This window comes from Plecotus auritus (assembly GCF_963455305.1).
Source record: "Plecotus auritus genome assembly, chromosome: 10".
NCBI lineage: Eukaryota > Metazoa > Chordata > Mammalia > Chiroptera > Vespertilionidae > Plecotus > Plecotus auritus.
Window position 1 is genome coordinate 5344604 of NC_137785.1, and position 16431 is coordinate 5361034.

The following is a 16431-nucleotide window of genomic DNA, read 5'->3' on the forward strand; positions in this document are numbered from 1 at the left end:
GGCAGGGAGGCTGGCTCTTGCATGAATTTCGAGCACCGGGCCTCTAGTAACAATAACAATAGTCATAATGCGCTGACCAGTTTTGCTCTCGGTTAGAGCGTCAGCCCTTGGACTAAAGGGTCGCAGGTTCAGTCCCCCGTCAAGGGCACAAACCTTAGCTGCAGACTACACCCCCACCCTGGTCAGGGCACATGCAGGAGGCAACCAGTCAGTTTGTCTCTCTCACATCAATGTCTCTCTCTCTCTCTTTCTCTCTCTTTCCCCCCCCCCGCTCCTCCCTGACTTCCACTCTCTCTAAAGATCAATGGAAAAGATATCCTTGGGTGAGGATTAAAACAATAATAATAGTAACAACAACACACAGGGATCACCCTGTCCCAGGTTCCAGTCCCAGCCCTGCCCCGCCCAGGCTGGGTGACCTGAGCTTCTGATTAACCTCTCTGAGCCTCAGTGAAATGGGTGGTGGGGTCAGCAATCCCGGTCACATGACTATGGTGAAATTAGAAGAGATGAATGACAGACCCTAGCATGTGCCTCACACACAGTAGGTGCTCATTTATTACGTCATTGGCTCATTCATCATCACTTGTGTTCAAGGTCTCAACTGGAACCTGATCATCCTGAGTGGGGTCTCGGTGGCCCTCATCCTGCTGCTCTCCCTCCTTCTCTTCCTCTTCCTCCGATTCCGATTCCGGCATCAGAGCAAAGGCAGTGAGTAGGGGTGACCTGGGTCACAGGAGGGGGCGGGGGGCTCAGAGCACCTGTCACAGGAAAACCAAACAGCAGGAGAAGGTCAGGGAGTGCATTTCTCCAGAACCTCAAATCAGAAAATGTGGAGCCCTCGCTGGTTAGGCTCAGTAGATAGAGTGTCCTGTTGGCCTGCCCCAGAGGCCCCAGGCTTTCACTGACCTTGGCTCCCCTCCCCCCTCCTGCCCTAACTCTCCTGTCTCCTCCCCCAGCTGCAGCCCAGCTGTTGACGCCCAGCAGGAGCCCCTGTATGAGGGGATGAGACAGCTGCCCTGGGGAAGGGGGTTCAGGGATTTCAGGAGGCAATGGGGAGGGTTAGGCTGGGAGGATGGGGGTCAGGGTGAGAAGGACTGAGACCCACACTGTGTGGCCTGGATCTGCACCTCACCCTGGGTTAATGGCCCATCTGGGAGCAGGCAGGGTCTGCAGCCCTGAGATCTCAGGGACCTGCCAGGAGACCCCCCTGTTCTGCCCCAGCAGATGCTTCTGTGAAGGACACGCAGCCTGGGGAGAGCGTGGAGCTGGACCCTCCGGTGAGACCCCTGCTCCTGTCCAGGCCTCCAAGGACCTTCTGTTGCCCAGTTTAATCCAATGGACCCTTCCCTGTCCCACCTCACCTGCTTCTCAGCAGCGTCCACACTGACCTCCCCTCTGGGTCCCCAGGTCGTCCTGCTGTGACTCACTCCTCCTGGTTTCCTTGTGACCTCATGGCCCCTCCTATGGGGCGCCCTTTGCTGGCCCCTCGTCCTCTGTGTGACCTTGTGCAGCCCCAGGTCTCAGGTGGAGGCAGGAATAAGTGACTCACCCACAGGTCCCCAGGACCCCTTCAGTCATTCACCCAGCAGATGTGACTGGGTGCACTGTTTCCCAGCTCCATTTAGGGGCCACGGTGCAGCCCTGAGCCACACTGTCTCCACACGCATCGAGCTCACCTGTGGGCGAGGGAGACAATATGCAAACAAGCAGACAGTGTCCCAGAGAGCAAAGTGCTGTGAAGGAACATAAAGCAAGAGGAGGGGATAGAGGGCATGGTGGGGGGACAGGGAAAGAGCGGGCGCAAAGGTCCTGAGGCAGGGCCTGCTTCTTCAGGAGGAGGGGCCATGAGACTTGAGCCCAGTGAGCAAGAGAGAGCGCGTTAGGATGAGAGTCAGAACTACAGAAGCATCCAGAGGCCCCAAGGTTCGGGAAGTCCCTGTAGATGCCATCAGGAGAGGGGCCTGATCTATTTAAAGTGTAAATCATCTCTCTGGCAACGTGAGGATAATTGACAGGAGGATTTCTACTGTGGAATCAAGGAGACACTGTTCTGTCTCACTGTCTCCTTCAGACAAGGCAGGATGAAGGCCCCCATGTAAGCCACTCAAGACCAGGACCCAGGCAGGGAATGGCCACCTCTCCTTCCTCCCTGTCAGAGGAACTGCTGGACACAAAGGGCAGAGAAGCAGAAGAGGACAGACAGATGGACAGTGCGGTGAGTCCCATTCTCTGCAGACCTCCAGGTTTCCCCAACCCCAACCAAGTGTCATCCCTCTCTCTCCCCCCCTGCTCCAGGCTGCACCTGACGCCCCCCAGGATGGGACCTACGCCCAGCTGAACCTCTTGGCCCTCAGACGGCAGACAAGTGCACCCCCATCCTCCCCATCAGAGGAGCCCCCAGAAGAGTCCAGCTTGTACGCAGCTCTAGCCATCCACTAGCCCAGGAAGGACCCAGACCCCACACTCCAGGGAGGGGGCCTGCAGGGACCCAAGAAGGCATAGGTATTTCCCCCGGGGAGACTCAGCTAGTGACCCCAGCCAGCCTGGAGACCAGACGTGCTCCCCCGGCAGCTCCTGGCACCCTGTGGGAGTCACCCGGTTCTATAAGCAATATGCCTACATTCTGGAATCAAAGCAAGACTTCTCAGTAATCAATTTGTGAATCTAAAACCAAAACAGAAGTGAGAGAATGCATTAAGTGAATGACAATGTAAATATCATACATTAAACCTATGAAGCGGAACATAGACACAACCTATGTGTCCTTGAACTGATGATGGGATAAAGATGTGGTAACTATACAAACAGAATATTTCTCAGCCATAAAACATGACACACTGCCATTTGCCACAACATGGGTGGAGTGGAGAGTATCACGCTAAGAGAAGAAAGAAAGAAAAGGACAAGAACCGTAAGATTTCACTCACGTGGGTTAAATATGAAACTGAATTGTCATGTTTGTTAAACACATTGAATCTGTAATTCAAAACTTTCCTGCAGCCCTAGCTGGTCTGGCTCAGTGGATAGAGCATTGGCCTGCGGGCTGAAGGGTCCCGGGTTCAATTCTGGTCAAGGGCACGTGCCTGTGTTGCGGGCACGATCTCCAGTGGTAAGCGTGCAGCAGGCAGCCGATTAGTGATTCTCTCTCATCATGGATGTTTCTCTATCTCTCTTCCTCTCCCTTCTTCTCTGAAACCAATAAGATATATATATATTTTTTTAAAAAAAAAAAAAACAACAGCCGAAACCGGTTTGGCTCAGTGGATAGAGCGTCGGCCTGCAGACTGAAGGGTCCCGGGTTCGATTCCGGTCAAGGGCATGTACCTTGGTTGCGGGCACATCCTCAGTGGGAGGTGTGCAGGAGGCAGCTGATCGATGTTTCTCTCTCATCGATGTTTCTGGCTCTCTATCCCTCTCCTTTCCTCTCTGTGAAATATCAATAAAAAAATATATATTTTAAAAAAAAATAATAATAAAAAAAAACAACAGTTTCCTGCAAAGTAACCTTAAAGTTCAGAAAGTTTCTCTGCTAAAGGCTTATGAACACTATGCATGTATGAAATACACACACATATACACATGGACATACACATGGGCACATAGGGACATATACACAAACATACACTGATATATACGTGGGCGCACATGGACATACACACACATGCAGACACGGACAAAGACATGGACACACATAGAAACACACACACAATCTAAAGTAGTATAAAGATCTATTATTCTAATTTGAAAAGGATGTATCCAATGTCACTGGAAACATTACTAATATCTAAAAACCAATGGCGTTTCAGACTTCCAGTTTTAGACCAAGGGGGAGCAGACCTATGTCCTCCTCACCCCACCCCCCCACACACACACACAGCAAAACCCCTGGTCACTGCACATACATCAAACAGAAGCCCACGCCTGGCTTATGGCCAGAGCTGCGAGGTGCGGCCTCCTGACCCCAGCAGCCTGGAGACCAGACGTGGGCCCGGCCACTCCTGGGACCCTCTGGGAGTCACTGGTTCTATCAGCAATACGCCTGCATTTTGAAATCAAAGCCAGACTTCTCAGTAATCACTGTGTGCATTTAGAACAACACAGAAGTGAGAGAATGCTTTAAGGGAGTGATGGGCAGCAGCTGCCAGGGCGGCCCTACCGCAGCTCTCCTCCCTCCCCCCTCCCCCCTCCCCCCTCCCGCCTCACTGACCGACCTGCAGGCCCCCAGGAGCCGCGGAACCCCTACAAGGCTGCGGCTGACCAGGTGTGTGCCACGCTGCTATGGTCCTCTTCCTTCAGTCCTTCCATGGGGCCTCCTGACAACGCCCATGTTAACTGCAGATGCAGATTTCAAGGTGGAGGCGGAGCATGTGGAAGCTACTACACTCACCTCCTCCCAGGACCAAACTGGAGTTACAACTAAATGAAGGAGCAATCACCCTGAAGAGCCACCTGGAGACCAGCTGAGGCGGAGGCACAGAGCCAAGGATTCACAGAAGAAGCCACATGGCGACTGGCAGGAGGGGCAGGCACGCGAAAAGGGCCCCCGTCTCACAGGCAGTGGCTGACCTTGGCCTGCACCCGAGTCCCTCCCAAGAGGCCCAGAACCAACCCACCAGTGGCCAGCCTCAGACGCCATCAGAGCAGGACCCCACTAGCCTCACAAGCGGCACATCCAAAGGGAGATCTCCAGACAGCAGACCCTGCTGAGGCGAATGCCGCTTCCTGTGGTCAGCATCTGCCCAGCAGCTGGCAGGCCGCGGTCCCGGGTGAGCCTCCCAGTCAGCCAGCCTAAGGGCCGATCCCACCACAAACACAATAGCCATCAAGACTCAATTACACGGGTCCGGAGCGGAGAGCCCTTCATCCTGGGAAACTGGGTGTGGCCGGAAAGGGGGCTGACCCCTTGCCCTTCACCCAACGCACATTAGTGGGGAACCTGGTGCTGAACCATTCCTAGACGACCTGCTTCTGGGTCGGGGTTTCGTACTTAGCAAAGCAGGGCCCTCGCTGCGATCTATTGAAAGTCAGCCCTCCACACAAGGGTTTGTCTTATTCTGGCCCCTCTCCTTCCCCAGGTCGGCTCAGTGGGCAGCTGAAGTAAGGAAGGGGTTGGGCGGGAAACCGCACGCGGAGCTTAAGGCGGGGTCCCCTTCCTTTCCTTCCTTTCACTCCTGGCCTCCTCTCATGACCCCACCAGGGCCTTCGGGCTCAGGGCTGGGACTGGGAAGTGGGGGTGGGTGGCTGCGGACACGGCCCCTTTCCCAGGGGGGCTGAGGGCCGGCTCCCTCCTCCCCATATTTTCCTCCCCCTCCTAGGAACCCGGTCTACCAGCACTCCCAAAACTGCAGGCGCAGGGCGGCCTCAGGGACCTAGGGTTGTGCGGTGGCTCCAGTCAACTAGATGACTAGATGGCCGGCCCCGACTTAGTTTTGGGCAGCAGTGGAGACTGTGAGATCAGGGTCGACCAGATGGCCGGCCCGGACTTAGTCTTGAACATCAGTGGAGATCGTGAGAGACGGGGTCAACCAGATGGCCAGCCAGTCTCAAAGCAGTGGGGACCATGAGAGATAGGGTCAAGCAGATGGCCTGGCCCGGACTTTCTCTCTGGGAGTGGGTCAGAGTGATCGGGTTGACCAGTTATCTGTCCAAATGAGAGATTGAAGACGAGGGATGGGGGGGGGGAAGGAGAGGGGCAGGCTGGGAGCCAGGCAAGAGGCGGGACGGGGGACAGGGGCGGGGCCAGGGGCGGGGCCAGGGGCGGGGCGAGGCCAGGCCTGGGACTAAGACCAAATAAATGTTGACAGAATATAATATACTCTTTTTCTTTTTTAAAAAAGACTCAATTACAAGAGGAGGGCCCACATAATCCACGCAAGGGACATCCCTAGAGGACCCAGCTTAGGTGATCAAAGAGACTGCGGCACTTGGTCCCACAGGACATCTACCACATTAGGCCACCCCACCAAGCTGGGAGTCATGGCAGACCTAACTCATACACAGAAAATTAACACAAAGAGGGAGCCAAAATAGGGAGACAGAGAAACAGGCCCTAAATGAAGAAAAGAAAAAAACAAACACAGAAGTCTCAAAAAAAAAAAAAAGCAACTAAATCAAATGGAAGCAAGCAGTTTATCAGATATAGAGTTCAAAGTAATGGTTATAAAGGTGTTCCAGGAACTTAGGGAAAGGTATAACAGCACGAAAAAAACTTCTTTAAAAGTCAGAAATGAAGAATACAATATATGACATCGTGAATACACTGGCCGGGGCTGGGTGGCTCATTCAATTGGAGCATTGTCACATACACCAAAGGCTCTGGGTTTAATTCCTCTTCGGGGAACATACCTAGTTGTGGGTTTGGCCCCTGGTTAGGGTGCATACAGGAGGCAGCCAATCAATGTTTCTCTCTCCCTCTCTCCTTCCCTTTTTGTCTCAAAAATCACTTTTAGCCTTGGCTGGTGTTTCTCAGTGGGTAGAGCGTAGGCCCCTGCACCTCAGAGTCTCAGGTTCCATTCCAGGTCAATGGCACATACCTGGGTATCAGGCTTGATCCCCAGCCCCAGTTGGGGCATGGGAGGAAGGCAACCAGTCCATGTGTCTCTCTCACACTGATGTTCTCTCTTGCCCACCCTCCCTCCCCCACCTCCCCTCCCCTCTCTCTGAAAAGCAATGGAAAAAATATCCTCTGGTGAGGATTAACAAAAATAAAATAAATAAAATAAACTTTAAAAAAACATATCCTCAGGTGAGGATTTTGAAAAAGAATACACTGGAAGGAATGAACAATAGGTTAAATAAAGCAGAAGATCAAATGAGTGATTTGTAAGACAAGGTAGAAAAAAATCAGAGCAGCAAAAAGAAAAAAAAATGTAAAGAATGCGGATAGTTTAAGGGACCTTTGGGACAACATGAAGTAGAACAACATCAGCATCATAGGGGTACCAGAAGGAGAAGAGAGAGAGAGCAAGGGAATGAGAACTTATTTGAAGAAATAATGACCAAAAACTTCCCTAACCTAGTGAAGAAAGAAGACACACAAGTCCCAAACAAGAAAAACCCAAAGAGGCCCACACCAAGATACATCATAATTAAAAAGGCAAAGATTAAAGAAAAAGAGAGGAACGTTTTAAAATACATTTTTATTGCTTTAAGAGAGGAAGAAAGAAGGAGAGAGAGAGAAACATCAATGATGAGAGAATCATTGATCAGCTGCCTCCTGCATGCTCCACACTGGAGATCAAGCCCACAACTGGGCATTTGCTTTCACCAGGAATGGAACCATGACCTCATGCTTTATAGGTCAACTCAACCACTGAGCCACACCAACTGGGCTTTAAATATTTATAGCTGAATACCTTGGATGTGTAAATGTATGACTCAACAAATTTGTGAAATGGTCACTATCTAATTGTTTAAATCTGTTTTTCTTCATTGACGACATTCTCCTTTGCTGGGAGATCAATAACATAAATTGTGGCAGGTCCCCAAGTCTGTCTGTGTTCATTTTGAAATCAGGGTTTGCCGAAACCGGTTTGGCTCAGTGGATAGAGCGTCGGCCTGCGGACTGAAGGGTCCCGGGTTCGATTCTGGTCAAGGGCATGTACCTTGGTTGCGGGCACATCCTCAGTGGGAGGTGTGCAGGAGGCAGCTGATCGATGTTTCTCTCTCATCGATGTTTCTAGCTCTCTATCCCTCTCCCTTCCTCTCTGTAAAATATCAATAAAAATATTTTTTTAAAAAAAAAAAAGAAAGAAATCAGGGTTGCCTCCCGTGCAGGCACTTGCCCAGTGTGGCAGAAGGAATTCCCAGTGTGAGGGAGGAGCTCTGCTCAGGGGAGGCAGGGCCCAGAGGAGGCAGCAATGACTCAGAGGTTTCCAAGGAGAGCCATGAAGAAACAGATGGGGCTGACCTACAGAAACAGGAAGTCAGTGAAGGGAAGTGTGTGGAGAAAGAAAGTCCACAGTCCCACTGGGGCCCTGCTTTCCTCTGAGAAATGGAGATCAGTCTTCTCAGCATCTCCCAGGCCTCCCTCTCCCCTGGGGTGTCCTCCCTGGGACGGCCCCACTGGCTCCTGCAGGCACCAAGGAGAGTAGAGCAGCCTTCACGTCCTCATTGGAGCACTTCACAGAGACCATCAACTCACTCCACGTGCCCCATTGAGCCCTTCGGAGCAGTGCCCCCCAACCAACCACAGACTCAAAATGTCTCATCTGTGTCATCCAGTCAGCCTCCTTCCTGGTCCTCCAACCAGGCCCCACCCTTTCTCTAATTCTCTCCTCTCCCCACCTCCTGAGGACCCTTCCTATAGCCCCATCTGGTCTGAGCCTGCCTGCTGCACCCCCTCCACCAGTTTCCACCTTCAGAAGAGATCCGAGTTGCACATCTGATATTCAAGGCTGTGAATGGTCAGGTTGAGCTAAACTCACCAGCCCCAGCAAACACGACTCTCCCTCCACAACCCAACTCACTCAGTTACCCACACTCCCCTCCACACCAAACCACACTCAGAAACGGAGCTGTTGGAAAATTCTGTGCAGTCAAGTGACTCAGTTGGTTAGAGCGTCATCCCGATACGCCAAGGTGACAAGTTCAAACACTGGTAAGGCCACATACAAGAATCAAGCAATGAATGCATAAATAAGAGGGACAATAAATCTCTCTCTCTCTCTCTCTCCCTCTCTCTATCTATCTCTCTCTCTCTTTCTCCCTCTGAACATAGCCACCTCCTTTCCAACCTGCTGGACCATGACCCATCCTGTCTCATCTGACTCAACTGAAAGTGTACATTGTGTTTAAGGTTAGTGTAAGAGTTATACTCAAAAACCACATAAATGACTTAAGATACTGACAAACAGACCATCCAGGGGCCAAGTGAACATTGGCATTTTATTATCAATGGCATTAACAATCAATAGAGCTGGTCTGCATGACATTTTCATATAGTGGTCACCTCTTTAAATCAGAAATCTTTTCGTACAATCTGTTGCTTCAAATTTATCCCATTGGCTTGGAGCTAAAATCCCGAATACTTGCGTGGTGCACTAGACCCTGTGTGACTAGCCTGATCCTTCGCCTGACTGCTCTCACTTCTGACAACAGCTCAAGATTTTCTGGTCAAAGACGACCCCCCGCGGCCCACTCTCTGGGTCGCTCCCTGCTCATGCCATGGGTCAGTCCACGCCTGAGAAGGACCCCCTCAGCCAGGATCCGGGTTGTGTGGCATCTACCTGTCATTGAATCTCATTATCTCATTTCCTTTATTCTCCCAACGGGTACACGAGACTGTAACTGAACTGTCTGCCGTCTAAATATCTGTAACATCTGCTTCATTCATCTCAGCCCCAAGAGTCCAGGGAAGGGATCCCTGATCTTCAGCTGTGACTCTCCAGAGCCTGGCCAATGACAGCCCGGGGTCACTGCTCAGTAAGTACTGCCTGACTGCCAGGCCAGTGAGGGCCCAGGGTGACTGCTCAGTAAGTACTGCCTGATTGCCTGGCCAGTGAGGGCCCAGGGTCACTGTTCAGTAAGTACTTCCTGACTGCCTGGCCAGTGAAGGCCCAGGGTCACTGCTCAGTAAGTACTTCCTGACTGCCTGGCCAGTGAAGGCCCAGGGTCACTGCTCAGTAAGTACTGCCTGACTGCCTGGCCAGTGAAGGCCCAGGGTCACTGCTCAGTAAGTACTGCCTGACTGCCTGGCCAGTGATGGCCCAGGGTCACTGCTCAGTAAGTACTGCCTGACTGCCAGGCCAGTGAAGGCCCAGGGTCACTGCTCAGTAAGTACTGCCTGATTGCCTGGGCAGTGATGGCCCAGGGTCACTGCTCAGTAAGTGCTGCCTGACTGCCTGGCCAGTGAGGGAAGGGAAGAGCAATTGCACTTACAGAGGCTCAGGAAAGGGAGTGTCCTACACAAGCTCGCAGAGGTTCTAGAAAAGGCAGAGTCAGAATTGGGCCAGAAACTGAGTGAAGTCCTCTCCTGCCCTGCTCCTCCACCCTCATCACCAGGGACGGCTGTCTCCCTCTGGATTTGGATTTGGCCTGAGGTGGAGGCAGAGCGTGTGGGGTCTGGTGAGACTGAGGTCAGTCTCAGAGATCCCACAGCGTGCTGTCCCCTAAGGCCCACCCTTCCGGGAGGGGCTACTTCCCTTGCTGTGAGGCCACTGATGAGGAACCAGTGACGTATCACTTGGGGACTGGACCTTGACACACCCCATTCTTGCCTTTGTCACCCAGGCTCTGCAGGGTTTATGTGGTCTTCACACTGGAGACCATGTGAGGAAGCACCCCGACCCAGGACCTGCCTGCCCTTCTGGGCCTCGGTGAGCTCTGGGGAAAGGAAGAGGGGGGTTAACCGCTCGGTACCCATCACTGGGCTGACGGGTCGGTGAAGGGACGGGAGAAAACGTGCATGTGTGGAGTCTCAGGAAAGAGAAAGGCATTCCCATGGTCACACAGACTGTGAGAGGCAGGAGCTGGTGCTTCCTTCTGCTCTGCCCTGCGCCCTGCGCCCTCAGGTACTGGGACCGGGGTCACCCTCTGGATTGGGGTTGGACAGGAGGTGGAGGCAGAGCGTGGGGGGTCTGCTGAGACTCAGATCTGGTCCTGAAGGTCCCGGAACCTGCTGTGTCCTCAGCCATCCTTCAGGGAGAGCAGAGTGAGGCTGATGAAGAAACAGGGACCTGTCACCTGGAGCCCAGGCCCTGTCACATCCGTTCATCTGCTTGTGCTGCTCAGCTCTGTGGACTTGATCCGTCATCATTGCCACTGGGGACCATGGCAGACAGCACCACAACCTTGACCTTCATTGTCCTCCTGGGCCTTGGTGAGTTTGTGGGGAAAGGAGGAGGGATGGGGCCCCTCCCCTCCCAGGTCCTGACCTTGCAAGACCCCAGGACTCAGGAGGCTCAGTGGGGACAGGACTTATGGGGAGGAGACGTGCTCAGCCCCAGGTCTGCCCCCAGAGCTCAGGGGCCCAGACCAGGCCTGGAGCTCCTGTGTGCGGCTGGGGACGGTTCTCACAGGGACTCTCTTCCAGGGCTGTGTCAGGGCCCGTGGGACCAGGTACAGGCAGGTGAGTCTCTCTTCCCGCACCTCCCCACCCCCTGCCGACCCCCCCCCCCCAACACCGCTCTCCCGTAACCTCCTGTTTCAGCACAGTCACCCTCTGGGCAGCTGAGGAGACACAGGGTTTGGAATAATGGTGACCAATCTGGGAGGGGCCTGGGAGTGACAGCTGGGGAAAGCGGGGAGAAGGAAGCCCCTGACATGTCAGGTCTGATTCCTTTCCAGGAGTCGTCCCCAAACCCTCCATCTGGGCTGACCCAGGCCCCATCGTCACCGAGGGCAGCCCCGTGACCATCTGGTGTCAGGGGTCTCTGCAGGCTAGTGCCTACTGTCTGTATAAAGAGAGGGGCTCTGAGCCCTGGGAAACAAGGATCCCACAGAACTCCAGCAACAAGGCCGGTTTCCTCATTGAAGCCATGACCCCATCCCACGCAGGGCTGTACCAGTGTGCATATTACAGCACTGGGGACATACTCTCAGAGCGGAGTGACCCCCTGCTCCTGGTGGTGACAGGTAAGGGAGACACCGGGTTCCCTCCCCACTGTGGGCTCCAGGTCACAGGCAGAGGGAGTAAAGTGTGGCCTCAAGGGGACCCCACCCCTCACAGAACACACCTGGGACAGGAGGGTGACGGTCCCTTTAACACAGACCCTTTCTCCTCCCTCAGGACTGGGCAGAGCACCCGCCCTCTCAGCCCAGCCAGGCCCTGTGGTGGCCTCAGGAGGGAACGTGTCCCTCTCCTGCAGCTCAGGGCTCACATCGGGCCCTTTCCATCTGCTGAAGGAGGGAGGGACTGACCCGCCCGGACACATGGAATCAGAACCCATGATCCATCCTTGGAGGAGGAGGACCAAGGCTATCTTTCCTCTGGGCCCAGTGAGCCCCTCCCATGGGGGGACCTACAGATGCTATGGTTCTCACAGCTTCAACCCCAACGTATGGACACAGCCCAGTGACCCTCTGCACATCGAGGTCACAGGTGAGGGACAGACCCAGGTGCAACTCCATCTGTTTCCTGGGCCCAAAATGACGGTGCTGTGTGTCCATTGGGGCCCTGGACTCATGGTGTCAGTGACACTGGCCTCTTGGGGACAGACCCACAGGCGGGAGGCTCACGGAGGGACATGGGAGACCTCTCCCTGCGGCCCAGTGGGCGATGTGGGGTGTCCCCTGGTGCCACTGTCCCCTCCTCCCAGGTGTGCACAGGGAGCCCGCCCTCTCGGCCCAGCCAGGCGCGCTGGTGCTGCCTGGACACAGCCTGACCCTCAAGTGCCACGCGGAGGGCGGCTTTGACAGATTCGCGCTGACCAAGGACGAGGGGTTCACACCCCCCCAGCGCCTCGATGGGCAGAGCAGCCCCGACTTCCCCCTGGGCCCCGTGAACCGCACCCACGGGGGCCGGTACAGATGCTACACTGGACACCACCTCTCCTCGGCGTGGTCGGCCCCCAGCGCCCCCCTGGACATCCTGGTGGCAGGTGAGGAGCCAGCCCTGCCCCTGTGCTGAGGCTCTGCTCAGGGCTCTGGGCCCAGGGTCACCGGGGTGTGATGGGGCCCAGGAGAGGGGCCTGGAGCAGAGGCTGAGCTGGGCAGAGGTCTAGGGGAGTGAGTGAGAAAGGGGGTGAGGTCATTGAGATATAAGACACCCCCCAGGGGGACTGAGAGGAGCTGGCAGGGGTCACAGACAGAGTCTCTGGAGAAGGACAAGGTCCCTCAGCTCAGGGTCAAGGGCATGAGGGGAGGGTGGCTCTCTGTACACCACAACCTTCCTCTCCCCAGGAATGTACAGGAAACCCTCCCTCTCAGCCCAGCCCGGACCCTCAGTGCCCAGGGGAGTGAACGTGACCCTGCAGTGTGGGGCTGAGATCTGGTTGGACACCTTCCACCTGCACAGGGAGGGGTCGCTGGACCCTCCCCAGCACCTCAGTCTGCAGGACACGTCTGCACCCTCTCAGGCCACCTTCACCCTCAGTCCTGTGAGCTCAGGCCACCAGGGGACCTACAGGTGCTATGGCTCCAACAGCACCTCCCCCTACCTGCTGTCCCAGCCCAGTGACCCCCTGGAGCTGGTGGTCTCAGGTGAGGAGCCCTGACCCTGTCCTTTCTGTGCGCAGTCAGCTCAGGGCCCTGTCCCTAGCAGTGTGGGTGACAGTAATAAACAAGGAGCGGGAGGAGGTTCCACAGAACAGGGTATAGTCCACGAGAGAGTAGAGACAGGACATCCCACACCTGAAACCCCTTTCTGAACCTCAGCAGACATGAAGGAGAGGGAGGGCGAGTGAGATGTGAGTGAAATGAGCAGGAATGTGATTAGACTGAGCAGAGAACACAGACCCCACCTCCACCCCCACTCACCTCCTGATGTCTTCATCTCAGAATCTGGGTCCCTGGGTCCCAGCCCCCACTGGACACTCCCCTGTAGAGAGAAGCATCCTGCCTGTGGGCACCACACTGCACGGCCCCCTGTGCTCACCTGGAGGCCTCCAGGCCCTTAGTGCTCACCTGAGAATGAGGAGGGACCCTGCCGGCCTCCTGGGGACCTGGGGCCTCCTGCCCAGACTCTGTGCCTTCACCTCTGCTCAGGGTTTCTGTGCACACGGGTCTATTATGGCTCCTTTTAGAGAACCTTCAGGCCATACTTCAGTCTATAAGCTCACAATTTAGCTTACATTATATGGAGTCCAGATCGAAAGATTAATATTCTATTCCTATTTTCATTGGGAGTAGATTAAATTCAGACCTTTATTATGGAAAACAACTTCTTGTTTATATAAAGTCTTATCACGCACATTTTCAAATGAGCTTTATGAATGCGCTTCAGAAGCACTTTGACAGCTATTTGTAAAATTGAGTAAATGCACAGCCCACTTAGAGAATTGCACCTCTAACATTGTAATTGGTGAGTAAGCCGTTTGATTCCTGTAGATTTTCTAAATGGTTGTAAGTGCACATAGGAAAGCTATTGTTTGGACATATTTATATCATGACCTGTTAGCCTCCTAAAGCTTCTCTCCCTGTGGACTGTTTTTCAGTTGGTCCCTCTGATATTAAATTATAATACTCACCAGTCAAAGGAAATGTCACTTCTTTATTCCCGATGGCATACCTATTTTTCTCCCTCCACGTCCCATAGGATGGAATGACAGACCAAAATGGGCCACAGCTTCCCATCCGGAAAGCAGCTTAATTCACACCCAACGTTCTGTCAAGGCAAATCCACTTACAATTTTGCATTTTATATTGAAAGCACTATGGGCCGCTTTCTCCCAATCCGTTCTTCTGTCTCATTGGGGTTTACTAGGAATGCTCTCTTTTCCTGACAGATGCTCATTCCCCCATCATTATCTTTTCTCTGACCTTTAACCACATGACACACATTACAAAGGCTTCTTGGTGTCACCCATTTGGATATTAACCCAACTGAGTGACGCTGATCGTCCCTGTGCATTTTCTGAATTGTGGAGCTGACATTGAGAGTTATTGCATGGATCACTGTAACGAGGAGGCGGGGGGGCGGGTAAATAAATTTGTTTAAATCGTGGGTTTTATATCAAAATAGGGGAACAGATTGACATGATTTCCTACTTTGGATACTCACTAATTATTGTAATTAACAGAATTTTTCTCTGTGACTAAAGTTTGAGCCAGAAGTGTGGACTTCCTATGTTATGACCTTTATTGTACTTTGAGATTTTAAAAAAAACTCACACCATTAGCATCCATATCCCCACATTTTTCATTTGGTAAATAATCTACCACTGTAGGTATTCATTTGTATAATTGTATAACAAATGAGTTAAATCCTAGCTGGTTTGGCTTAGTGGATAGAATGCTAGGGTCCCAGGACTGAAGGGTCCCAGGTTTGATTTTAGCCAAGGGCACATGCCCGGGTTGCAGGCTCCGTCACCAGTAGGGGGTGTGCAGGAGGCAGCCAATCAATGATTCTCTCTCATCATTGATGTTTCTATCTCTCTCTCCCTCTCCCTTTCTCTCTGAAATCTATAAAAATATATTTAGAAAATAAATAAATGAGTTAATAGAAGAATCAATAGATGAACAATGCCAGGTGAGGATGAAAATGCAGACCTCAGAGAGTAGGGACCTGGGTGGGGTGGGATGAAGGAGACCCAGCCCAGACTTTCACCCCTTCATGCTCCTGAGATTCAGGAGCCCCTGACACAACACCCTCCTCCATGGACCCTGGTCCCCAGCTATTGAGAACGTGGGATCTGTCAGGTTTAGGGGAATAAGCTCATGGGGTCTTGAGTCTCAGGCTGAACCACAGAACACACAGCTCTTAGTTATTTCTGAACTTTGATCATATCTTCTCTCATCCTCAGTTCTGGGGCACAGCTCTGACAAGGTATCTCAGAATAGGTGCTGAGTTCAGATGTCACTGGGACACTGAAGTGAAGGGGAGGTGGGAGCCCAGGAAAGACACTAGAATCCCGGAGATTTGGGTCTGCCCTGACCTCTGAAACTTTTTTTACCTACCACTCCTGTTTTCCCATCCCCAAGACTACACAGTGGAGAATCTCATCCGGATGGGCGTGGCTGGCTTGGTCCTGGTGGTGCTCGGGGTGCTGCTATTTCAGGCTCGAAATGACACCAGAAGGATCCACGATGCAGCCAGGATGTGAACCCAGAGGCAACAATGCACCGTTCAGACTGGGGGAGCCTTGGAGCCCATCTGATGACCCCAGGAGGTGCTGAAAGAGATTATGGACCATAACTGGGGAACCTGTCTGCTGAGAACGTACATGGGTGAAGACGTGGTAGGCGAGGTTGGGGTGCAGGAGAACATGGGCCATGTCCCTGTAGAGGACACCTCCTCCATCCGCCCGGGGTGCTCTCCCTCCCCCCCTGTCCTCTGTGACTCTCCTTCACGGCCCTTCTGTTCTCACCCTGTGATGTGAGGGTCCGTCCCCCATGGCGGCTTTGGATTCACATCTATACACCCCTTCATGCTGGGCCACATCCATCCCCAAGAACAAAAAAACATGGTATCTTCATAACCCTGGGATTGTTTTTTATTTTATTTCATTTTTACTTTTTTAACTAAGTTTTTATTGATGTTAGAGAGAGACGAAAGGAGAGGGATAGACAATGGAAACACTGAGGAGAAAAAAAACATCAGCTGCCTCCTGCACTGCCCCTTTGGAGGATGGAGCCCGCCACGCAGGCATGTGCCCTGACCGGGATTTGAACCAGTGACCTCCTGACTCACAGGCTGATGTTCAACCACTGAGCCTCACTTACTGGGCTGAGGGATTATTTTTAAACCAAGAAGCACTAAGTAAAAAGTAAAAAATCCAGACACCTGCTCCACGTGGTCCAGCCCATTGCACATCTCCGCCCTCCTACCAT

General features: G+C 53.1%; 2 protein-coding genes across 2 annotated transcripts in view; both read left to right on the forward strand.

Annotated features, from left to right (window-relative positions):
* Nucleotides 1–2442, forward strand: part of LOC308235316 (immunoglobulin superfamily member 1-like) — a gene marked incomplete at its 3' end in the record, with an annotated part of 87242 nt that extends 84800 nt beyond the window's left edge. The window contains exons 23-25 of the mRNA XM_080644074.1: nt 598–711; nt 1228–1280; nt 2299–2442. Of these exons, the coding sequence (XP_080500200.1) occupies nt 598–711; nt 1228–1280; nt 2299–2442 (311 nt within the window). The remainder of the gene's footprint in view (nt 1–597; nt 712–1227; nt 1281–2298) is intronic.
* Nucleotides 2443–10773: 8331 nt separating this feature from the next.
* Nucleotides 10774–15704, forward strand: LOC308235317 (leukocyte immunoglobulin-like receptor subfamily A member 6; the record flags this gene model as incomplete). Its single annotated transcript, XM_080644075.1, has 7 exons — nt 10774–10822; nt 11062–11071; nt 11273–11577; nt 11732–12043; nt 12261–12542; nt 12844–13143; nt 15583–15704. The coding sequence occupies 7 exons, from the start codon at nt 10774–10776 to the stop codon at nt 15702–15704; spliced, it is 1380 nt and encodes a 459-aa protein (XP_080500201.1).
* Between the last annotated feature and the right edge of the window lie 727 nt (nt 15705–16431).